The sequence below is a fragment of the Nicotiana tabacum genome, chromosome 20 (genome assembly GCF_000715075.1).
Source record: "Nicotiana tabacum cultivar K326 chromosome 20, ASM71507v2, whole genome shotgun sequence".
Classification (NCBI taxonomy): Eukaryota; Viridiplantae; Streptophyta; class Magnoliopsida; order Solanales; family Solanaceae; genus Nicotiana; species Nicotiana tabacum.
Window position 1 is genome coordinate 168,179,336 of NC_134099.1, and position 23,762 is coordinate 168,203,097.

Genomic DNA, 23,762 nt, shown 5'->3' on the forward strand with positions numbered 1-23,762 from the left:
ACAAATTAATTGAGTGAATAATCTGTAATTGTGGGTATATACGATCCATGGAATGACTACTCTGAAGGAGTCCATCTCCACCTAAAAGAGATAAAAATTGCTTTTCTATTGCCATATTTAGCTGAAATACATGGAGTTATTCAAAAAGAAAAGGTCAAGAAAGCGTGATTAGTGCCTTCATTAAATGTTGAGCATAAATTTTGTAATATGCTAATACCATTAAAAAGAAAGCTCTTTATGAAATAAACAAGAAATGATTCTATTTTTTAAAATAATAGTAAAAAAAAAAAAGGATTAAGCGAGTAAAAATTTCTTAAAACTTGCTACATCGGCTACTTTACTAATTTGTACTTATCTTTTCTGAAAGTCTTTTTTGTTCTAAGATCATCCGTAGGTCTATACGAGTGGTGTTAGTTGTTGATTCTGATGCTTTAGAAGACAATCTTTTGATTTAAAACATTTGTCAGTCATTAATATGATAGTTAATCCAACTTATTCAATAGATCTTTAATTCGGAAGGCAAATATATAGTGTTTCCGACATCAAATGTGTGAGAAATGTGTGTGATTTTCAACAACTAAGTACCTAATAATTCAAAACATGAAGTAGTATAGGATTATTATCAAATACATGAAGCCTCTCTTTGTTCCTTAACATGAAGTATATGATAATTCAAAACATTTACTAATAGTTTAGAGACATAGTTTAAATAAACATGTTTGAGTCAACAATAGTTAGGTGCCCAGGTGCTTGAAAGAGTTGAGGACCAAATGTCTGACTTCCATAGGACTTGAACTTAGCCATAGTCTGTTTTAAAGAGTCTATAGGAAAGCAAAATCGTCAAGAAACGAACTAGTACAGTCAAGCCTTTCTATAACAGCATCGCTATATAACAGTCATTCACTATAAAAGTAAAATCTTTTATCAAACCAATTTTCATACTATGTTATAATATATGTTCTCTATAACAACACTTCACTATAACAACCAAAAAAATCTGAAACAAATGAGGTTGTTATAGAGAGATTTGCCTGTAGTATCATTTCAACGAACATCAATGATAAGTGCAAATTTCATGTCTCATTTCTCCCACCAATTCGTGAGATATATTTAGTACTACTCCTCTTGATCCTCTTAAAACTTTCTGAAAGCATTTTGGTGACTGAGACATGATGTCAATTCTGTCTGATAGAAACGGTAAGTCTTTAGACAGGACATTTGCACAATGAGATAAATCGCATACCACTGTAGTTAAAATGACAAGTAACACAAGAAAATTCACAGGACTAACAAGTAACACAAGAAAATTCCAACTGAGATTTAAATATCACTAATACTACTACATGCACAAAATAATGTCAACATCATATCTTCTTGCTTACCCTTCCACTTTTGCTTATATGTATATAACTATATAAGCATATTACAGACATACCAGACTTGTGATTTTAGCTAAATTTTACTCTGTATCTGAAGATCTTGCTTCCACTGGTCTCTTAGAACTCTCCTCAACAACTTATTTGAAGCTGTTCGAGGGAACATCGGGACTATCTTCACGGAGCTCACCTATTTATGGTAAGAAAAGTGGTTATCAGAAATGGTAAGAAAAGTGAAAGACACTCTTTGTTGCCCGGAAGAGTCAAAGACACCCTAAAGAGGAGAGGGTGCGACCTGCAACATTTAATGCAAATAAAAGGGTTTCGAGTGGAGTTGCATTTCCGACTCATCTTCCATAAATTTCCAGGGCAAGAACTAATGCTTCTAGACTAGGACTCATTGAAGAGTTAAAAAGGCATAACATATGGATCTTAGTGTTCTTGTACAATATACCAAATGTCCAAAATTGACAATCTCAGGAACAATCTTTAAACAATGGAAAATGGATCAAGAACCCTAATAATGAAGACTTGCAACAACAAAAAGTTTTGTATCTCCATACTGTATCAATTCTCTTGTAAATTTCTGAGGTCTGTTTACTTTGACAAGAAGTTATTGTTATCTTTCTTTTTTGATTGACAAACGAGAAATGAAACTATTATTTCAAATATTCTTTTCTAGGACTAGGATAGGATAATTCTGTAATCTCTAGTTGAATGTAACCTTATGCTTAAACCTTAGAAAGTACAAACCTTGAATAAAGGATTAAGATTGCTTTGAATGGCTCTTGAGAATCTTTTCTTCAGAGTGTCTGGTGAAACAGTTATCCCCTCTGTGAGAACCACAAATATAGCTAACTGTTCTGGACCACCATTTGGTGGTGCAGCACTGACTGCAGCAGTTTCCAGGACACTGACATCAGCACGATCACAAACACGCTCAATTTCTATTGAACTTGTCTGCAGGTAGAAAAGAAAATTTTAGTTATGTATTGCTTCCAGAATCAATAAAGGCAGTCCATAAAAATTTCAGCTATGTTATAGATTCAAACACTCAAGATAATAAATTTGTGCTTGTTCTGAGTGTCAAGTGCATCAGAGATTATGTGAGCATTCACTGGTGTTATGTGAACAGGACAGTAAGAGCAACTTTATACTATCGCCACTAGCCTGAATAAATCTGAGTGGAAAGGGATATCAGTAGCATATAAGCACACAGACTGGCACACTTGGCAGAAGTTTTGATAGATACTACGGGTATGTTGAAAGGAGCAAATGTAGAGTCAACTACGAGATTGATAGTGGTGGAATGGTAGTGTAGTACCTTTATACCTCCAAGATTCATGGTGTCATCAGCTCTGCCTTGAACAACAAGATAACCTCCAACAGTTCGCTTTAGGATATCACCATGTCTCCTTAGTTGCTGGAAATATAACTGCGGCATCAGTTATAGCAGCAATGACAGTGATCCAATTACTTAAAAGCTACTCAGCAGAGTGCAACTTATCCGATTAAAATATGGAAAAGAAGGCTTGAGTTTTGAGTTTATCATCCACAATTTGTAGTCAACGATCATACTCTATTGTTTGGTCAAAGAACTTGGTCGTCTAAATCAGCAGGAAAAAAAAAAAGGCACAAAGACATTATTCTTTTCATTGGAGAGAGGGTGGGTGGTGTGTTGGGGGGGGGGGAGGGGGGTACTCTTTACAAGGAATTTATCAATTGGAAGTTAATGGTTTGTCATGTAAAATCATGACTAGTTGATCAAACCGTTTCATTCTCTAGAAAGGAACCTTTATTAGCTTAAAATTCTATATCTAAAGCTAGGAAGTAAAGAAGGAGCAGTCTCCAGTTCATCCAAATTCGGTTTCACATAGTTCAATAGGACAATGCTACGTGTTGTAGGGAAAAGCCAACAGAGAACAATGCTTTTCTACGACATATGATGCATACCATATCTTTGTACATCGGCATTCCCTCGAAATACACTTTCTCATGATCAGCATTCAGCAATCTATCAGTTGCTCCCATATAGGTTGGAAACAAGCCTACTTCACCAACACAAGCTTGATCATCTGGCTGGAAACAGGTTCAAAATCATTCTTTATCAAAGCCAAAATGTATGCTTTATGACATCATACAGGAGGAAAAGAGTGTCTCATTTATGAATAAGACAGTCAGGAATAAGCCTTGAAGCCATGCAGCAGGGCTTTTCTTTCAATGATTGTAAGGATAAATAATTATGACCAAGAATTTTCAACAAGCTGAAGATATTTAAAATGCTGTAAAGCTCTCTTACATAAGGGCGCCCATCTTCGTCTAAGATGACAAAACCGGTGGACATTGATGCAGAGCTAAATGCTCCAAAAGCTTGTGGTTGAAGAAGATTTCCCATAATGTAAGATGACGATAGCTCTGTGCCTCCGCAGCATTCAATAACAGGTTTATAGTCCACCCTTGAAGAAAGCCAAAGATCATCATCGACATTAGAGGCTTCTCCAGTACTAGCAAACATCCTGCAGATGCTTTCATGTTAGATTTTCCCACTGACGAATTGATATAATATTTAGCACTTGAACTCAATAAGTACCGTATCCTTGTCCAATCTAGGCCTTTAATACACCCAGTACTTTTCCAAGTCTTCACTAAGCTTGGAACAGTCCCCAGGATAGTAACTCCAGCATCCTACTGACACATGAAGGGTTGAAAGAATGAAGAAAATTAATATAGAAAATACAGAAAAGCAAGCTCGGGCGAATTAGGATATCAAACAATGTGATCAAAGTAAATTGGTTCATTAGAAAAATGTGTTGTCGAGATATACTATGACATTTAATTGCCACAAACATTCACCAAGAAATAAAGATTTTAGTATAAATCTGGCAGACCCCTTAATGGAATATGAAGAAAAAGTTTCTACCTGCACAAATTTCCCAAAACCATGGTCTAGAGGGGATCCATGATAGAGAGCTAGAGTTGCACCAGTTAGAAAGCAACTGTAGATTAGAATTGGTCCCATCACCCATCCCAAGTTTGTGGGCCAGCAGCTAACATCTCCAGCTCGAACATCAAGATTAGCCCATGACTCAGCAGCACATCGAATGGGAGACAGGTGAGTCCAAGGTATTGCTTTTGGATCTCCTGACCGAGGCAAAAGGAATGACAGAATGAACAAGTTGCACAAATGCCACAGCCAAAAATAAACTGCATAGTCTCAACAAGGATATTTTACCTGTGGTTCCTGATGAGAATAGTATGTTGGTAACAGAGTCTATCGATTGATGAACTGGAAAATAAGAATTTGGCCTGCCAAAGAAGAAAATATTATCAAAGCTTGAGTTCTTACAACAAGGGAAAATAAAGTTATTATTCGATGGTCGCAGCACATTTTTATGAATTTTCTGTAAATTTAGAAATTTCGTCATCCTTCTAAAAGTGATGATGTTGGGAATAAAAGACAAATCCAGCATAATCCTGGATTGCAACTAAAATTGCTACATATTGCCATGATAGATTCACCAGTTTTAAACTATCATTACGGTATATACGCTATAGAGGAATTTATAAGCTAGAGAACATATTCTTTTTTTTTTTTGGTAATTTGTTCGAGAACATATTCATCGTAATGCTTTTGGAGAAAAAGATTATCAGATTACCTGGGAAGGTGACTGACACTGGCAAGAAAATCATTCCATGATCGATCTTGGTTCCTTAATTGAACTTGTACATCCTCCCCAATCGCAGGAACTACAATAGCTTTAAGTGGAGCAGCTTCTACAACTCGACTGCAAGAGTTAGAGAGCATAAAACATGTATTCACAATGTTTCTTTAAGAAGGAAATGATAATTATCAATGCCTGTAGTGATGACATTTGAATTTCCTTCCCTTCTTTTTAATTTATTCTTTATTTAAATTTACTTTTTCATTGGAACTTTTGAATGTCAGTAAATTAGTATATTGTCTCCTTGTTTTCTTTTTTACTTCAACTATTTGTTCTTTTCTTTCATGGTGAAGAATGTGTAATTTTTGGTTGGGAGGAAGATGGATGTGTAATTATGTTTAATTTTTGGTTAAGAGGAAGATGGATGTCCTCATCACTTCCTTGAAGGGTTTTCGCAATTTTCTATCCCCAACCAAAGATAGACACTATATAGGTTCTTATGTGCATTATTAAAGTTTTAGCATCCAGCATAACATTAGTCAGTTACCTGTACAAGGGGAATCTTCGGCCTCCTCGCACTATGGAATCCTGAATAAGTGTAGCTTAGAAGTTAGAATCATCATACACAATTTAAATATAACTCTACTGATAGTAAGATTACTGTCACCAACTATACAATATTTACTTCTTCTTTTTTTTTGTTGAATTACAATATTAACTCACCCAAGAACAGACTCATAGAAAATAAAGCTGAATATCCAGCAAAAGCTTAATAATCAACCTAACATTTGCACAATGGAATTCAATAGCACTAAAGAGCAACAAGATTATCTGATCCCCAATGATGTGAACCTGATTAACTATAAAACTGCTATTTGATATCTCTTTTTTAAAATAAGGTCCTATAAATTGAAATGTCTTTTTATAGCAACATAAGTTGGAAGGCAGGGATTTCCTATTCTCGTATGTCCGCAAAACTTCAATCCTGTAACATTGTCTGATTGATCACTGGGAATAAGGGAACAATCACACCTATTGGGCCAGCTAAACTTGCTCTGATCTAGTGTGCATCCGCTCTTGTTCGGGCTCACTCAGCAGAAAGCTAACTCTCTTCTCCCGTCAACGGACAAAAGCCTCTCATTATTATTATTTCACTTTTATGCTTCAATCAGGCCTATATTCACATTTGAATGATACCAATTGACAAGAGTGGGTTGCTCAAGTGGTGAGCACCCTTCACTTCCAACCAATAGGTTGTGAGTTCGAGTCACCCCAAGAGCAATGTGGGGAGCTCTTGGAGGGGAGGGAATAAAAAATAAAAAAAAATAATAATAAAAAAAAGGATACCAATCGAGATGGCTTTTTCAGGGACTGGCCTCTTCCCTGTGGTAACCCCTGGGATTCAAAAGAGAGAGAAGGAACTTTCATAGAGATAATGATCATGTCCTTCAAAACTGGTTAGGGAAAATCTTTAGAGATTGCAAGCTTAAAGGGGGGGGAGGCCAATCCAGTAAAAGACATCTAGGAATGTTTGTTAAATAGGTAGAGCAAAACCATCTCTTGGTGGATTCATTACGTAAATGTGTCCCCGCCTATCTCCTCAATAGGCAACTCCTTTAGTTAACATTTTCTGTTTACTAGAAGTACCTGTGTAAATACAGCCTTGGCATTAGATACTCGTAAACGGACCGCAATCTCCTGTGCAGCAAAGCTATCAGTAATTGATACCACCACAAATCCAGCAAGAACAATGGCCAAGTATATAACGACTGCTGTGGCAGTCATTGGCATGTCAATGGCAATGGCATCACCCTTTGAGAACATGTTTTCCAGTGCATTTGCCACCATCCTGTGGAAGAGACGACAAGTTTAAAATGACTTCTCTTAATTATGAGAAGAAGGGAGCATGAAGGGGGACGTAATGGCAATGTATGTATACAAGAAGACAACTTATGATCAAATTATTTTGCCTGAAGACAGTATCAGAAAAAACAACACAGAAGGAAGGAAAATATATCATATCCGTAATACCAAAGGCAAGATAGTGCACCAGATGAACCACAAGAACAATTTAATAAGTACATGGCTTTACTTTCACCAAGATGAATTAGAGAAAGTAAGCTTCATTAAACCAAATACGAATGGAATGAACAGATATCACAATATGAAGCAAGAGCCTACATTACTTGTTCTCTCAGCTGTTTCAATGTCATGCAATTAACTTCTTTATCATCATTCCCTTCTGCCCTCCATACAATGGCCACGCTATCATCCTGCTTGTTGGGGTAATTGCTCGAACGCACACAACTCTCGGCTATATTCAGAACTGAACCAGGAAGCCAGTTACCTCCATGTTTTGACTTGTCAGAGGTATCCAGTATGCATTTAGGGGTTTCCAGAAAGTGAATTGGTAGTTCTTTTAAAACAATTGGCCAGTAAATCTGGAAAAAATTCCAAATTATTAGCTCCAAGTATGAATAGAATGTGGAATAAATCTCAGTAACCCGAAATTCAAATTCAACACTGAAACAAGAACTTGCCTCAGGATGCTGAACAGAAAACCTATGAAATTCTTTAAAACTTGAGATCGGATCCTTGTATGATGCTCCAAAAAGCTTCGGACAATGAGTTTCCATTATGCGGCCCAAATTTGTGCATCTAGATTCATTCCTGCATAGAGAGAGCAGTTGAGTCAGCTGATCAAGAGCAGGAAGCTTCGGGTGAGATAAGTAATATGAAACTCTGAAAACAAAGGTTTCATAACTATAACACTTCCAAGAAACAATGTAAAACATTTCAGCAAAAACTGTATCATTGCTAAATTTATGTGTAAAAATATAACAAAAAGTTAGCAATTTCAACTGCTTGATAGTAGCTTTTTAGTCTTCAAGTTTTATCCATTAACGGAATCTCTTGAAAAAGGTTACTCTTCCTTTATCAAAATGTCTCACAGAATGATCCAGCAAAAAAAATATCACAAAAACATATCACTACAATGGACAGTTAACTTATGTTATCTTTCAAGTTTCAACGACAACTTGGAAATCCGTACAAAGCAAGTCAGTGTAAATCTTCACAAAATTCTACTGCTCATTTTAGTAAAGAAACAGAGAGTAATGATTGCCTGCCTCACATGCAGGTACAACTAGTGGCGGAGCTAGTATTTTTATTAATAACAACATACCCAGTATTATCCCACACCGTGGGGTCTGGGGAAGGTAGTGTGTACGCAGGCCTTACCCCTACCTTGTGAGGATAGAGAGGTTATTTCCAATAGACCCTCGGCTCAGAAAAGCATAAGCACCACATTAATGAAAATATAGACAAGGGACAGTACCAAAAAGCCATATAAAAGCAGAATAAAAACAACAAGACAGTAAGGTGATTAACAATGAAAGAAAACAACGGTTAGTCATAAAAACCTACTAGCAACATAAAGCGAGACTGCGTGCCAATACTACTGTTATGAACACTCTAGACTACCTACTCTACTACCCTAATCTTTGATATCCATACCTTCCTATCAAGGGTCATGTCCTCGGTCAGCTGAAGGTGCGTCATGTCTTGCCTAATCACCTCTTCTCACCTCTTCTTTGGCTTACCTCTACCTCTCCGTAGGCCCTCCAATGTCAACCTCGCACACCTTCTCACCGGGGCATCTGTGCTCCTCCTCCTAACATGACAAAACCACCTAAGCCGCCGCATCTTGTCCTCAATAGGGGCCACACCCACCTTGTCGTGAATAACCTCATTTCTGATTTTATCTAACCTGGTGTGGCCGCACATCCATCTCAACATACTCATCTCTGCTATCTTCATCTTCTGGATATGAGCGATCTTAACTGGCCAACACTCAACCCCATACAACATCGTTGCTCTGACCACCACTTTGTGGAACTTACCCTTAAGTTTCGGTGGCACCTTCTTGTCACACAAAACACCAGAAGCGAGTCTTCATTTCATCCATCCCACCCCAATACGATGTGTGACATCTTCATCAATCTCCTCATCCCCTGAATAATAGACCCAAGGTACTTAAAACTCTCTCTCCTAGGGATGACATGCGAGTCCAGCCTCACCTCCCCTTCCCCTCCTTGAGTCTCGCCACTGAACTTACACTCCAAGTATTCTGTCTTGGTCCTGCTCAACTTGGAACCTTTAGATTTCAGGGTCTGTCTCCATACCTCTAATTGCGCGTTCATACCGTCTCGCGTCTCGTCAATCAATACAATATCATCTGCAAATAGCATACACCACGGCACCTCCCCTTGGATGTGGCACGTCAATACGTCCATCACCAGAACAAACAAAAAAGGGCTGAGTGTCGACCCCTGATGCAATCCCATCATAACCGAAAAATGGTCTGAGTCCCCACCCACCATCCGCACTCGGATCTTTACTCCATCATACATGTCCTTAATCAACCTAACGTAGGCAACATGTACACCTCTAGCCTCCAAACATCTCCACAAAAACCTCTCTCGAAACTTTATCGTACGTCTTTTCTAAGTCGATGAACACCATATGCAAGTCCTTCTTTCTCTCCCTATACTGCTTCATCAATCTCCTAACAAGGTGGATGGCTTCTGTAGTCGAACGCCCCAACATAAACCCAAACTGGTTCTCGGAAATAGACACACTCCTCCTTACCATTAGCTCTACCATTCTGTCCCGGACTTTCATAGTATGGCTAAGCAGCTTGATACCCCGATAGTTATTGCAATTTTGGATATCACCTTTGTTTTTGCATATAGGAACCATCGTGCTCCACCTTCACTTTTCGGGCATCTTCTTCGTTCTAAAAATGACATTAAATAACCTAGTGACCCACTCCAAGTCTGCCTTGCCCGCACTTTTCCAAAACTCCACCGGAATTTCATCTGGCCCAGTCGCTTTGCCCCTGCTCATCTTACGCATAGCCCCCTCAACTTCATCAACTCTAATCCGCCTATAATACCCAAAGTCACAACGACTCCCAGAGAGTTCCAAATCACCCAGTATAATGCTCCTGTCCCACTCCTCGTTCAAGAGACTATGGAAGTAGATCTGTCATCTCCGACGGATAAACCCCTCATCAAACAAAACTCTACCTTCTTCGTTCTTGATGCACTTCACTTGGTCCAATTCATGCGCCTTCCTTTCTCGCGCCTTGGCTAACCTGAACAACCTGTTATACCCATCTCGGCCCTCGAGTTTCTCATACAAACGACTAAAAGTTGCAGTCTTGGCCGCCGTAACTGCTAGCTTTGCCTCTTTCTTAGCCAACTTATAATACTCCCTATTCGCCGTCTTCTCCTCCTTGTCTACACTTTCCACTAGCTTCAGATACGCTACTTTCTTGGTTTTCACTTTTTCTTGCACATCTCTATTCCACCACCAGTATTTTTATTAAGGGGAGTCAAAATACAACGAAGTCAATAGAAAAAAAGTCAAGAGAATTCAGCATATAGTATAACTTTTTGGCGAACGGTACAACAAACAACTAGTCTCAATCCCAAACACACATTCAGCTCCATTTTGAGCCGTTTCAATTCAATTATTAATACTTCACATGCAGGTATCACTGTAAATTTTGTCAATGAAATCAAAATGCCAACAACAGAAAGAGAACAATTTACAGCTCTTAATCCAAGAAATTAGCTACCATAAACCCAATAATCATAGACTATGAAAAGATCAGTTTATTAATGAAAAGATTTTCCCCTTTAACTTTCAAAAGAAAAAGGATCATTCTTTTTATGATACAGAAAAGATCAATTTTTTTAATATGAAATCTAGATAAGGGTTTTCTAGAAATGCTGGCCCTTAGCATTCCATAAAAAAAGACAGAGAGGAAGAAAGAGAGATTTTTACAGTGAAGGGAACCAATAGAGAGGAGGGCCATGAGTGGACTGATCATAGTTATGGTAGACAGAGTAGTAAAGGAGCTGATGCAGAGCATGTGGGTGTGAGGGTTTCAGTAATTTCCGAGCAGTGATTTCACGCCATACCTCCTTCTGATCCAACTCACCATTAATATTAACAGCAACTTTAGCAATTGCAACATTCAGCTCTCCCATCAACCATTTTGCTTCCTCCTCTGCTACTCCTGCTCTTACCAAATCTTCCACCCTCACTTCACTTATGCTCTTTCCCATCTCTCTCTCTCTCTCTCTTGACTCTTACCGGTCCGATACATATATATTATATATGCAAAGGACAAAGATGCAGATAACTTAGGTAACTTTCAATCGTTAACTTAACCACCCGTCACCCTTCAAATGTTTGTTGTCCAAAGTTTATGAAATTATATTTTAGATAATAAAAAAAAATTATTCCCACCTACTCATTTTTACGTAACGGTATTTGATTTGACGATGTCGCCTTTTTTATATACTTATATATCATTAATATAAGAAGAAATTAAAATAAATGACTAATTTAATGAAAAAATCATATCACAATGTGAATGGTTAAACTGAGTCTGAGCAAGTTATAGGCTTTGAGTTTTCATGAGTTATTTTGGAACAGTTTTCAAATATATAAAATCATATTTGAATTTTTTTTTTACTCAAGTTTTAGTTCAATTTGAAAATTCAACTCTAAAACACGAGACATCGGGTAATTAATTTCACATCTTTTTAGATTATTTATAGACAAAGCACATCTCAAACATATCTTTAGAAGGTTGGATGACGAGAGAGAAAAATAGAAGCAATGAACTGGGAGTTTCGATCATTTATAATCTTAATTTTTATCTGCTGTCTAACATTATGTTTGAAATTATATATCATAACAGAAATCACTATTGAAGTATGCATTATGTAAAACTATATTGATCAGTATTTTATATTAGATATTAAAAATTGCCATCTGCAACATTTGTCCAATCAAATTACCTTTTTGGAAGGAAAAAATCTAAATATTAATCCTCAGGTGAAGCTCGTTTTTTTTTATAGGTAGATAGATTGGGTTGGGAGGTATTAGGTATAGATGAAGGGCGGGATAGGTGTACGGACGAGTTAGTTGGAGCATGTGATGGAAAATGGAGAAACGTGTAAATCGGATTTCCACTTTCATAATAATACTGCTATATTATACACAGCTCAAAAATGGAAAACAAATCAAATCAAAGAAATAATAAGTCTAATGGTTGCAACTGTCAATGGATTCCGACCTGACTTCGGAAATCACTAAAATGAAAAATGAGTTTACCAAGAAAATGTTTTGGGTGAAATATTTGGTCAAACCAAACACAGATTGTCACACGAAATAAGAGCATGGTTGAAGTTGAAAAAGTGAGGCAGTAACTGCCATTTACCCAGTGAATATGGCCAACATCAGTCAAATGCCACATGGAAAAAGAGAAACTCCAGAATGTTATCCAATCATCAGTATTACTAAAGTACAAACAAGCCGAAGAAACAAGTCTAGAAAATAATCCATATGAGTCACACTACTAGCTCTGCAGAATACCCAGAGATCTAATTAAATGACAGAAAATCACATGTGTTCTTCAAACTGCAGCATTCATCAACACAAGGAGAGTTCAGTGTCTAGGGGACACGTCACGGTCAGGATTCCTGGAATAATGAACAGCATCAGGACTCCTACTACGGCTTTGACTTGGGCTCCGCCTCCTGCTGGGACCCCTAACGGGAGAACGTGCCCTGACTGGACTTCGGCTGCGGCTCCTTGACCCATTATAAGGTGGAGACTGCTCCTCCTTAACCGGACTCTGACTGCGGCTCCTTGACCCATTGTATGGTGGAGATTGCTCCCTTGGAGGGGATTGCGAGTATGACCTCCCCTGACCAGCACGAGGAGAGTATGATCTCTCGCGACTGTATCTTTTCTCTTCAGGCGAAACAGACCTGCAAAGGAAGGAGACAAATACTCATCGTGAATTGGTGTTACTTTGCTACCGGGGCATAAAGCATGACCAACTGCATTCAGAACATATTACTAAACCAAGGGACTCCAAGTACTTATGTGAAATCTCTCGTGTTTAGAAGTTCTAAGTACGGCTTTTAGTTGCAGCAAGGTTCTCTTAAACACATGGATAGGATCAAACAAAGAATTTGTCCAAACACTCTTCGAAGACAAGGAAACAAAAAGTTTGGAAGACAAGATTTTTTATTTGTTTATAAGAGCTTGGAAGACAAGATTTTGAAACATTTCGAAAAGGAATTGAGTAAATCCCAACCAAGAAAGAAATCAATAAAGCAGGTTTCTTTGCCAAAGATAACATTCCCAAGATTCAAAGACTATTCCTTTGACACTGCTGACAAATTGAACTAGAATCGTTATTAATGTCGGGTTCAATCTAGCTGTAGGAAAGGAAATGCTGAAGCTTCTTAATTTCTTCTCACCTTGATCTGTCTAGCTATCAGGTCAACCTCCTAGTCAACATGCATATAGTAGACTATAAGATGAACCAAACGATATCATGATAAACCAGACGTGCATGTTCTTCAGACAAATGAATTGGGATGTCTATGATCACACACAAACCCGAATTTCGATTCCTAAAGAAAGGCTTTAAGTTATTAGAACCTAGGTTGTATGTCATTCACAATGATCTAAATCAAACTTCAATCATCATAAAATATCAATTATATCACATTCGCATATAGTAAGTATCAGAGGACGTAGCATACCTCGAGTACTGCCTTCTCTTAGGCGGAGAGTAGTAATCACGGCTGCGTGGAGGTGGAGATCGAGAATACCGAGGAGAGTTATGGAATCTAGGGGGAGTACCCCTTCGATCATAATTGCGGCCACCCCTACCACTACAAGATGGTATTTTAGAGTGTTAAGACATCTCAACAAAAAAGAAATATTGCAATCTTTATAGGCACTCAAATAGAATATACATATAATATTTTAGAGTGTTAAGGCATCTCAACAAAAAGGAAATATTGCAATCTTTATAGGCACTCAAATAGAATATACATATAAAATTCATGACTATCAAACCAGCCATTTGAAAAACCAAACATCTCTCTTCATTCAAAACCCTTGATTTGCAAAAGCACAAACTTAAGAATGAGAAGAATACAGGAAATGTAACAGAGGCTTTACAAGACGGCTTACAACCTAGCCGACCAAAAAGTATTGGAAAGTAACAGTCAACAACTCTATCATCCAATAACATTATAGAGTAACAGAAATGACTGGCCAAAAGGAAACATCCAAAGCACGAACACATTTATCCTTTTAGATAGTAAATCTCAGAACATATTTTTGGTACTAAGCCATATCAAACTACTATTCGAGCAGACGCAAGTTAAAGGGAGAATCTAATGTCAAGACTGAACAAAACAAATACAAAGAACTACCTTCCACGCTCCCTAGCTCTCATTTCTTGAGGCTTTTTCCTGTTCTCCTCAGCAAAAACTACCGTCAGTTGACGACCTTGGAAAACCTGACCATCCATCTGATACTTAGCTTCTCCAGCATCAGCAGGATCCAGATATTGGATAAATCCAAAGCCACGTGGTTCACTGTGAAGTAAAAGACAAAGCAAACAAGAGGAGGGAACACAGAAATGTGTCAGACACCATCAAATTACAGCACGGATCAGCCAGAATGTTACTCCAAGCTACAGAACTCTGGGGCTGTTTGAATATCCTAGTAAGAATATGAAAGCGGGCAAATTTAAGTTTCAGAATTGTACAGAAACTGACAGTGAAACTTACCCCAATGATTAAGGATTAAAAATAATATATTTGGAGCACAAATCAAATAAGTTTCTAAGAGAGAAAAAGTGTGCAGTAAGAAGAGACTTGCCTAATGACTTTCAATATTTCCAAAAAGGCCGGAAACAACAAAACAAAATAACTTCAACAAATTGGAATGCCTTGATAAGCACAGAAGCAGGCACATGGCTGCTGACCTTGCACGTATCAGTTTAAAGATGACTTGAAATTCTTCAAGACGTGAAATCTCGAAATCTTCACATTCTATTGATATCCATATTCCTTCCAATCTTCACTACCATTAACATCACCTTGACCTCTTACTACTTGATTGATGTCAAGAGCTCTCTTACTACTTGAAAGTATCAACAGAACTCTTACTACTTGATTGAAGTCTCGAAAACTCTTACTATCACTGCTACATCTCAACAATTTTAACAAGTGTTACCCAGCATGACATAACAAAAAGTTTAAAAACAGAACCCAATATAAAATAAAAAGTAAGCAAATGTCAGAGCAGATATTTATGTCAAAACTTAAGAAAAACTTGATGAAATGAATTGACTCTCAGAAACTAAAATATGAAATATCTAGTTCTGGAAGATGAAAAGGATATGCCTGACTGTATAGGGCAGAGTATCTAACTGAGATATGATGTCGGATAGTAATAACTCCCACTTCTTTTATTCTTGGTTCTTTGTCTTCGTTTAAGAAGGGAGGAGAATCGTATACATAAAGACAATGTAAAACAAGCTCACCGAGTATAATAGTCCCGCGGCAAGTAAATGTCCTTGACAGGGCCAAATTGCCCGAATGGCTTTTTGAGGTCTTCTGACCTGCACACAAACAGCAAAGTGAATGGTCACATCAAACTGCATGCACAAATTCATGGAACACCTAATCCTAACATATTGTAACTCAATCAGTCATAGGAATTATAGCAGTGTTCTTTAATAAGATAGGAATTATAACAGTGTTATTAGGACCAATTTTAGTTCTTGCTGAAAAAGACAAGCAGGAGGTAAGAAGTTTCTACAGATAGCTCCAACGAGAGCATAGATCTCACACAATTAACATTCTCCAATCTTATTCCGGCCCCCGCTATGGCCTCGAGACAAAAATCCATTGTGTGTTTTCTAATTTAGTGCACACAGCATCCATTACAAGCATGTAATCACTTGTCCACAAAGATAAAACAGCTTAATGGGTTAAGCAAAAAGAAAATGAACCTGGTATGCTCCGAGAATAAAATGTTGGGCAAGATGCATACCGACAGTCATGGCGAAGATTGCGAACTAATAGAGTAGTCGGATCATCTCTGCTACGACCAGCATAGCGACCCCTGGGGCTTGGGCTCCTTCCTCTCCTTCCATAACCTCTTGGTGGTGATGGACTGTAACTCCTTCCCCTCATTTGCACCAGAATAGCTGAGATATACCAAAAGTTCATAGAATTACAAAACTAATATACTGACACAAAAATAAAATAGCAATCAAAACATATTCAATTTGAGTACAGATCCAAAAACCAGCATAATCAGGGTAAAGAAGCTTTAGTTCCTGAGGAAAAACATAGCCTCTTTACCTGACCTTCATCAGACTTAATATCATAAATACATACCATAAGCATATGAATGCCCAATATCAATCTACTTTTCGGGGTATAAAACTTATTATCAAAATCCTAATAATCATAAGAATGTTCTGCACCATTTTCCTCCATTGAGTCCCCCGATTAAACAAGAGAGAGGAGAAGCTCCTCTCCAACTAGAACAAGAGACAGGCAAAACATTTTCTTTCCGTATTATGGGTTTCATAAATAATTAAGTTGGTGAAACACAGAGGAAAAGAATAAAACCAATATTATGTCAGCCAAAGAGAGTGATCAGCTAGAACCAATAACTGAAACAACTCTCAAGTACAACAGAAATTCTCTCACAATAATTCCAAGACCAAATCCAAACGCTCAGGAAGATACAAAGCACAACTAAAACAACACAAATTATTCTCAAATTGCTAAGTATTTTCAATACCAAAGACATCCCACAAATGCAAAAAATAAATACTTAAACAGTTCTACAAAAGGGATTGAAAAGGATAGCATCTGGGGGATAAAAAAAATTTAAAAAAAAACCTTTGAAACAAAAAACTCAATCCTCCCAACTATAAATAAAAAAAAAGAAGCTATTTTCCAGCAAAACCACAACAGATAACAATCAAAAAGAACCAAAAAGAAAAAACAAATAGCACTAAGCGACCAGCTGGATTCGTAGGGAAACGAGCCATAAAATTCAAAAACCCTAATTAGAAACATATGACACGTATGCGACTGTATGTTTACAGAGAATAAGAGATATACCTGCGGATGGCCGACGAGAAAATTTGGACGAGAGAGAAACGGCGGTGAGTATGTTCGAGATTTGCACTGTTTTTTTAGGGCAAAGTCTACGAATGCAGAAGGGGACTCCTATATATCTATTTTGACCGCATTTTTAAAAGGTAAATTTGGATATACTTTTCCGAAGAAAAACAAAATTGGGTAGGAAAGTTAAATTATTTTGCACCTCTTAGTACTTCTTTCTTTTTTTTTTTCTTTTTTTTTTATAGTTAGTTGGACTTAAATGTTTTTAATTTTAGGTTTATTTAGTTAAATTAGTTATTTACACTACAAAGATACAATATAACAATAATAATAATAATAATAATATATTATATTTAGCGTGAAGTCTCACAAATGGGGACATTGTAGAGGTACCAAGAGGTAAAAAGGAAAAGAAAAATAAAAATTATTCCCTCTGTTTCAATTTATGTGAATCCATTTGAGTGGGTACGGAGTTTAAAAAAAAAAAACTTTTGAATTCGTGGTGTAAAATGAAGCATATATATTTTGTGTGGCTATAAATCATTGTATAAAAGTAAATTATTTTCAAATAGGGAAAGAGATTATTCTTTTTGGCACATACTAAAAAAGAAATATGTTGACATAAATTGAAACGGAGGGAGTATGTATATTGGGATTTTAAAAGTTATTAGGATTTGTTGAGTATTATATCCTTTATTCTAGATTAAATTTATATATTGTATCTTGCAAAATGAACTTTAAGGAGCTAAACAAACTATGGAACTAAGAACCCGTTTTGATTGGCTTAAAAAATGGCTTTTCAACAGAAATAGTTTTTAAACCAAAAATAAATAAGTTGGATTGTCCAGCTTATTGCTTTTGGCTTATTTTAAACCGTTTTTAACTTAGTTTAAGCACTTTTTCGACTTTGTCAAACACTAAGAAAAAAACTAAAAAGAACTTCAAAGCTAATTTGACCGCCAATCCAAACACCGTAAACTTTATACAGACTTTTTTCTTTAAATCAACAAATGAGAGCAATGTAAATAAGATAAATTAATTTCACAATATGGCCCCTTCTTGATGATGAGTGACAACCACAGAACAAAAGTATAGTCCACACAAAGGAGCAACTAAAACCGCAGCAAAACACAGTGTGATTAGTGAACTAATCAAAACCTCATTTTTTAGGCAATATCTTCACTGTGAAGACACAGAATCTATTCCTTTTCAAAATCTGCTGAGATCTGTCCTAGTTTCCTTCTAATATTTTTTCCTTTTTTACTTTAAAAATCAGCTCAAAGGCTTTCAAATCCTTTTAGCTTTTCAAAATCCATACTTTCTTTGTAAAACCCCTATTCAAGATCCAATCTTTTTTCTTCGAAACAAAACCTTGCTCTCTCATATAATCTCAAGATACAATTTTTTTCCTTCAAACTTTGATTTTAAAATTGAGGGCTTAAAGTAATTATAGCTAGCCCTTTTCCTCTTCTCAATTGGTTACTCATCAACTCCAAGATTCAATATTTATTTATTAATTCTTCTTTGGAAGTAAAAAGGTAAATCTCAGCTCACATATGAGTAAATCCTAGTATTGAGTTTCTCCTATTTGTTCACTTTCAGTTACAAATTTAGCTTCTTACTACTTCTGTTTGGATTTGAAATTGGGGACTGGGTTTTAGAGTTTTGTATCAATGAAGGAATTGAATTCAACAACAGACCCAATTGGGCAAAACTTAATAAAAGGTATAAGCAATGTGTGTTTTTCAGTTTTTGTTTTCTCAGTGCTTATATTTACTATAATTGCTATCACATACCAACCTCCTGATCCATGGGAATCATCTAGAGCACTGACTAGGGTCTTCACCCAAGTTGAAAATGCAACATTTAAAGTGGACAATTCTGTCCTCAAAACTGGTGAGGATGTTGCCACTGCTCCTATGGTAGGGGCTTTCTCTTTAGTACCAATAACTGAAGCTTCTATTGAGAAATCTGAAGAGAAACTTCCTGCTGAGACTCTGAAATTGGGATGTGAGAGTGAGAATGTAGTTGTTAATTGTTCAGATCCAAGGGTGTTGATCACCATTGAGAGATTTAACTTGAGGGCTTTCAAGTCCATTGCTTTTTTGGATTATCAAACTCCCGTTAATGGGTCGAAACCCGATGAGTGTGATGTGGCATGGAGGTTTAGAAACAAGAAAGAGAAATCTTGGAGGAAGTACAGAGATTTCAGAAGGTTCAGAATGGGGTTTAGTGATGATTGTAGTTACAAAGTAGTTCATGCGGGTCGCTGGCATTCAGGGGTAAATGCACGGCGTCCAAGAATCCGAGTTAATACTGCTGGAACTGGTCGGAAAGCCAGAATTGCTCCCCCAGTTCGAGATGAGGATATTAATGATACAATTCCAGTCATTGGATCAGATTCAGCTTTTAGAGACGGGAGATACTTGTACTATTCTCGTGGTGGTGATTACTGTAAAGAAATGAATCATTATCTGTGGAGTTTTCTATGTGCTTTGGGTGAGGCTCAGTACTTGAATCGGACATTTGTGATGGATTTGAGTATCTGTTTGGCATCGTCACACACTCAGAGTCGTAAGGATGAGGAAGGGAAAGACTTTAGGTTCTATTTTGATTTTGAGCATTTGAAAGAGGATGCATCTATTGTCGAGGAAGGAGACTTCCTTAAAGATTGGAAGAGATGGGATAAAACACATAAAAAGAAAATCTCTGTAAGGAAAGTTGCAAACCATAAAGTGTCGCCAATGCAACTAAGGACGGACAAGAGCACAATTATATGGAGGCAGTTTGATGCCCCCGAGCCAGAGAACTACTGGTATCGTGTCTGTGAAGGGCCTGCTGCTAAATACATCCAGAGGCCGTGGCACGCTTTGTGGAAATCAAAGAGACTGATGAATATAGTTACTGAGATTAGTGGAAGTATGGACTGGGATTATGACGCTGTTCATGTTGTTCGGGGAGAGAAAGCTCAGAACAAGGAGTTGTGGCCCCATCTGGATGCTGATACATCTCCTGATGCCTTTGTCATGAAGCTTCAAGGAGCAATAACACCTTGGAGGAACTTGTATGTTGCCACAAACGAGCCTTTCTATAATTATTTTGATAAACTTAGATCTCACTACAAGGTACATTTGCTTGACGATTACAAGTATTTGTGGAGTAATACAAGTGAGTGGTACAATGAAACAACACAATTAAATGGTGGACGCCCTGTTGAATTCGACGGATATATGAGGGTTGAAGTGGACACTGAGGTCCTTTATAGAGCAAAGACTCAGGTGGAGACATTTTATAACTTGACAAAAGACTGTAAGGATGGGATCAACACGTGCTAAACAGTTCAAGATGTCTACACGCACTCTATACGTTGATTGGCACATCTTTTTGCCTGTTTTTACAGTTTATTCAGTTCTGAAGTGATGGCCTTTAGTTGTTTCAGGGTGTGCTATTTCATTGATCTATAGGTGAACTGTTCATTTGTACAATATGCTTCTTTCATAACCTTCATCTAATAGTGATCTGTTTCATCTCTGTCTCCTAATTCCTCTATTCATCTCTATTTCCTTTTCCATTGTTTCCCCTCTGTCCCGCAAGGTCAGCAGATGAAAGTTTTGCTTCTTATTACAATGTATCGAGAAATGCAGAAGTGCCAATCATGTGGGGGCAATTAGTCCCCAGAATCACTTTGCAGGGATTTCCTTCGCGCCTTCTAAGGCTATAGGCTTGCTTCTTTCAAGGCCACTCTACTGAATTTCAAACATTAAGTTGGTTCTAAGAAAAACTATATTGGCGCTATGAAAAACTAAGTTAACTTATCTCCTAAAACAAAAGGAGTGAACTCTTGCAATTAGCAACTTTGGTAACAACATTATTTTAGTGTTCACTGTTTGTTGAATACCCTTTAGTCCTTACACGGGCAGTTCGTGCTGATGTTGAGAATATGGACTGTGAGTAATTTGCTTCTACTCTAATCAATGTTACTTGGGATGCATGTTGTTGCTCTTGTTTAATTCGGTAGGCGTCTGAGGATGCAGCTCATGCTATTCTAAGGAAAAGATATTCAATCATAAGAATAATATGAACTATGTTTTCTTTTTCTGTTCTGCTAATGATGTCTTTTTTCTGTCTCTTTTCCTGTTCAAACACTGAAGTCCTTAAAATTAAGGTGAAAATGTAAAGTATAGAGAACTTAAAGGATCTCTTTGAAACGCTGAGGCAGCCTTAGGCCGCAGGGATTTGAGGCTGATCAGAATCATAAATTGGTAATATTACTTTTCTTGTGATCAGTGTTTTAAAAGGTGTTTCCGGGGTGAGGCGCACCAAAAACGCCCCGAGGCGATGGTGTGGGGCGAAAGTCTCAAGAGACGTCGGGACGTACGCCCGAGCGTTCGGGTCGCGTTTTTATAGTGAGGCGTAAGCCCTAGAGACTTTCAAATTAAAATAAAATTTGTTGAATAAGTCTTTCATATAATACTCAAATTCTCAAAAATCGGCTTGTAATTACTCAAAAGTTTTAAAAAGGAACTGAAATGTATTAAATTTAAAAGTCAAGACCTTTTTTATTGATTGAAGCCCAAATTCATGGTCTGTCTCAATTTTTTATCTTGTCAGCTAGTCTGCTAATATCTCCTAAAAGCGACGAATATTCAATTTTTTTTTTAACAAAGAGAACTTCATTCTCCTTCATAGCAGCAAGTTCAAAGTTCAAATTGTAGGTTAATCATCTTTTTTGTTCCTCTATGTAGAAGACTTTATTCTTTTCGATTCAACTTACTTGTGCTTCTAAATAGCGTATAATAGATTTTTTGGACTAATTTTTTTGTAGGGATGAAGCACATATATATATATATATATATATATATATATATATATATATATATTACATATTTATAGTTTTCTTTAATTTTTATGCAATTTTACATATTTATAAATATTACTGTAATTATATAATTTTATAAAATATTAAAAATTAAATACCTATGGGGCTTACGCCTCGTTGAGGCATATGTAAAACGTCTCGCTTTACGCCCACTGACTTTTAAAACACTAATCAGTGGTGTATGGGCATATATGTTGTCTTTCACTAATCAACTGGTCACTGGACAGTGAGCTAAGCGCAATTGGTGAATAGACCAATCTATCAAATGAAGTAGATGGACTCGCAGAATGTTGTAGTTGTTTGGATTGAAACCTTGAGATTTCAAAGTTGTCTTGTCACTCCTATACCCCTCTACTTTTGAATTTTGCGTACCTCTGACCTTCGTTATACTGTTAGGCCAGATTTATCTTTACCATTATACTATCCGGCTAAATTTACCTATACCATCACCAAACTTTTAAAAATTACCCCACAGTCCGGCAAATGACCCAAAATCTCCCAAATCATTTTAGTTAAGTCACTTATTCTTCTTCTTGATCCACTATTTTCAAAATTGTTGCCATTTACTTACTTTCTAAAATTGGAAAAAAGAAATAAGAGAAAGAAATATTAAAATAATACAGCGGTTAGTAACACAAAGTATGGAGACTTTTCAAGTATTAGTGATAGAAGTTGAAGTTCCTTGGAGACTTTGCATTGTCGAATTCAACTTTGTTTTAATCAAATGTCTACGCATTGTGCACTCTTAAGTTAGTCGACCGAACTCTATACTAACTAGATAATTACAAAATATATTCGAGTGTACGTGTACATATATGATGAGCAGCTGCATAAAATACATAACAAATCGACTCATAGAATTCTGCGGTGTGTATATGGTTGAAAAATTGTAAAAAATTTAAATCAATTCCAAAATCATTATCACAAGAAGAGAAGTGGGTGCAGTGGTAATTACAAATATCCATAAATAATTTGAATAGTTTAATACTTTTAGCATTCACATTAATAGTAATTTCTGAAAATAGTGGATCAAGAACAAGAATAAGTGATTTAAATAAAAGAGATTTGGATGGTAATTACAAATATCCATAAATAATTTGAATAGTTTAATACTTTTAGCATTCACATTAATAGTAATTTCTGAAAATAGTTGATCAAGAACAAGAATAAGTGATTTAAATAAAAGAGATTTGGAAGATTTTGGGTTACCTAACGGATTGAAGGTTAATTTTTAAAAGTCTATTGATGGTAGGGATAATTTTGACCGAATAGTATAACAGTATGGATGAATTTGGCTGAATATATAGTATAACGGAAGTTAAATGTAAAGCAATATTCGAAAATACTGGTTCACCAGCATATAGCTTTTCCTTGTAGCTTTGCTTTAAATATTATCGCGTTGTCTCACTTTGCCTTAAGGCCGTTAAGCTATGAGTTTGTCAGATACTTTTTTGTAAAATAAATTCTAGTTATGCCAATGGTTTAAGGGCCACTCCAAAGTCCAAAGATTAGCTGAGTCCCATCCCATCCCAGATGACTACATGTTCGTTCACTTCTACAGGCATTGAGTTAACAGCATTTCGTGTTATTCCAAAACCAAAGTGTTTCTTTTGTGAGTGCTCCTTATCACTTGCATATTTCATTTAAGGGATTAATAACAAAATGTTTGCAAACAATGCAAAATACGACCTTAAAACTTAGGGGCACTGTTGCAAAGGTGATATCAATGTAGCAACGACGAACTTCCTGTCACGAGCCATCATTATTCCTACTTCAACTTGGTGCTATACGTGATTGCCTGATG

The 23,762-nt window shown here is 36.7% G+C and overlaps 3 protein-coding genes across 5 annotated transcripts; 1 reads left to right on the forward strand and 2 right to left on the reverse strand.

The window, feature by feature from the left end:
• Positions 1 to 1,217: 1,217 nt before the first annotated feature.
• LOC107773420 (putative CoA ligase CCL12) lies at positions 1,218 to 11,381 on the reverse strand. 3 transcript variants are annotated; one of them, XM_075241211.1, is made up of 14 exons: positions 10,892 to 11,381; positions 7,579 to 7,708; positions 7,220 to 7,479; positions 6,686 to 6,887; positions 5,586 to 5,626; positions 5,033 to 5,161; positions 4,609 to 4,682; positions 4,297 to 4,517; positions 3,967 to 4,061; positions 3,676 to 3,892; positions 3,330 to 3,455; positions 2,701 to 2,799; positions 2,130 to 2,336; positions 1,218 to 1,566 (listed from the first exon to the last, which is right to left on the reverse strand). In XM_075241211.1, exons 1-14 carry the CDS (start codon positions 11,173 to 11,175, stop codon positions 1,453 to 1,455), a joined length of 2,199 nt encoding a protein of 732 aa, XP_075097312.1. In that variant the 5' UTR covers positions 11,176 to 11,381; the 3' UTR covers positions 1,218 to 1,452. The 3 variants fall into 3 exon arrangements, with proteins under 3 accessions (XP_075097312.1, XP_075097313.1, XP_075097314.1); XM_075241212.1 differs by having other exon boundaries at positions 11,049 to 11,225; XM_075241213.1 differs by lacking the exon at positions 10,892 to 11,381 and adding an exon at positions 8,555 to 8,671.
• A 920-nt stretch (positions 11,382 to 12,301) lies between these two features.
• Positions 12,302 to 17,216, reverse strand: LOC107773072 (serine/arginine-rich SC35-like splicing factor SCL30A). Its single transcript, XM_075241214.1, has 6 exons — positions 17,077 to 17,216; positions 15,989 to 16,145; positions 15,477 to 15,554; positions 14,359 to 14,523; positions 13,678 to 13,809; positions 12,302 to 12,891 (listed from the first exon to the last, which is right to left on the reverse strand). Exons 2-6 carry the CDS (start codon positions 16,129 to 16,131, stop codon positions 12,567 to 12,569), a joined length of 843 nt encoding a protein of 280 aa, XP_075097315.1. The 5' UTR covers positions 16,132 to 16,145; positions 17,077 to 17,216; the 3' UTR covers positions 12,302 to 12,566.
• A 932-nt stretch (positions 17,217 to 18,148) lies between these two features.
• LOC107773678 (uncharacterized) lies at positions 18,149 to 20,620 on the forward strand. Its single transcript, XM_016593085.2, has one exon. It carries the CDS (start codon positions 18,753 to 18,755, stop codon positions 20,412 to 20,414), a length of 1,662 nt encoding a protein of 553 aa, XP_016448571.1. The 5' UTR covers positions 18,149 to 18,752; the 3' UTR covers positions 20,415 to 20,620.
• The last annotated feature ends 3,142 nt before the right edge of the window (positions 20,621 to 23,762 follow it).

Coding starts and splice junctions, on each gene's coding strand:
- LOC107773420 (XM_075241211.1), bottom strand. CDS start 11,175: ATGGGAAAGAGCATAAGTGAAGTGAGGGTGGAAGATTTGGTAAGAGCA. Junction 4,683..5,032: donor AGTGTCAGTCACCTTCCCAG/GTAATCTGATAA, acceptor CTTCTTTGGCAG/GCCAAATTCTTATTTTCCAG. Junction 4,518..4,608: donor ATTCTCATCAGGAACCACAG/GTAAAATATCCT, acceptor TGCCTCGGTCAG/GAGATCCAAAAGCAATACCT.
- LOC107773072 (XM_075241214.1), bottom strand. CDS start 16,131: ATGAGGGGAAGGAGTTACAGTCCATCACCACCAAGAGGTTATGGAAGG. Junction 15,555..15,988: donor AATCTTCGCCATGACTGTCG/GTATGCATCTTG, acceptor GTTTGTGTGCAG/GTCAGAAGACCTCAAAAAGC. Junction 13,810..14,358: donor AGAGCTAGGGAGCGTGGAAG/GTAGTTCTTTGT, acceptor ACCATCTTGTAG/TGGTAGGGGTGGCCGCAATT.
- LOC107773678 (XM_016593085.2), top strand. CDS start 18,753: ATGAAGGAATTGAATTCAACAACAGACCCAATTGGGCAAAACTTAATA.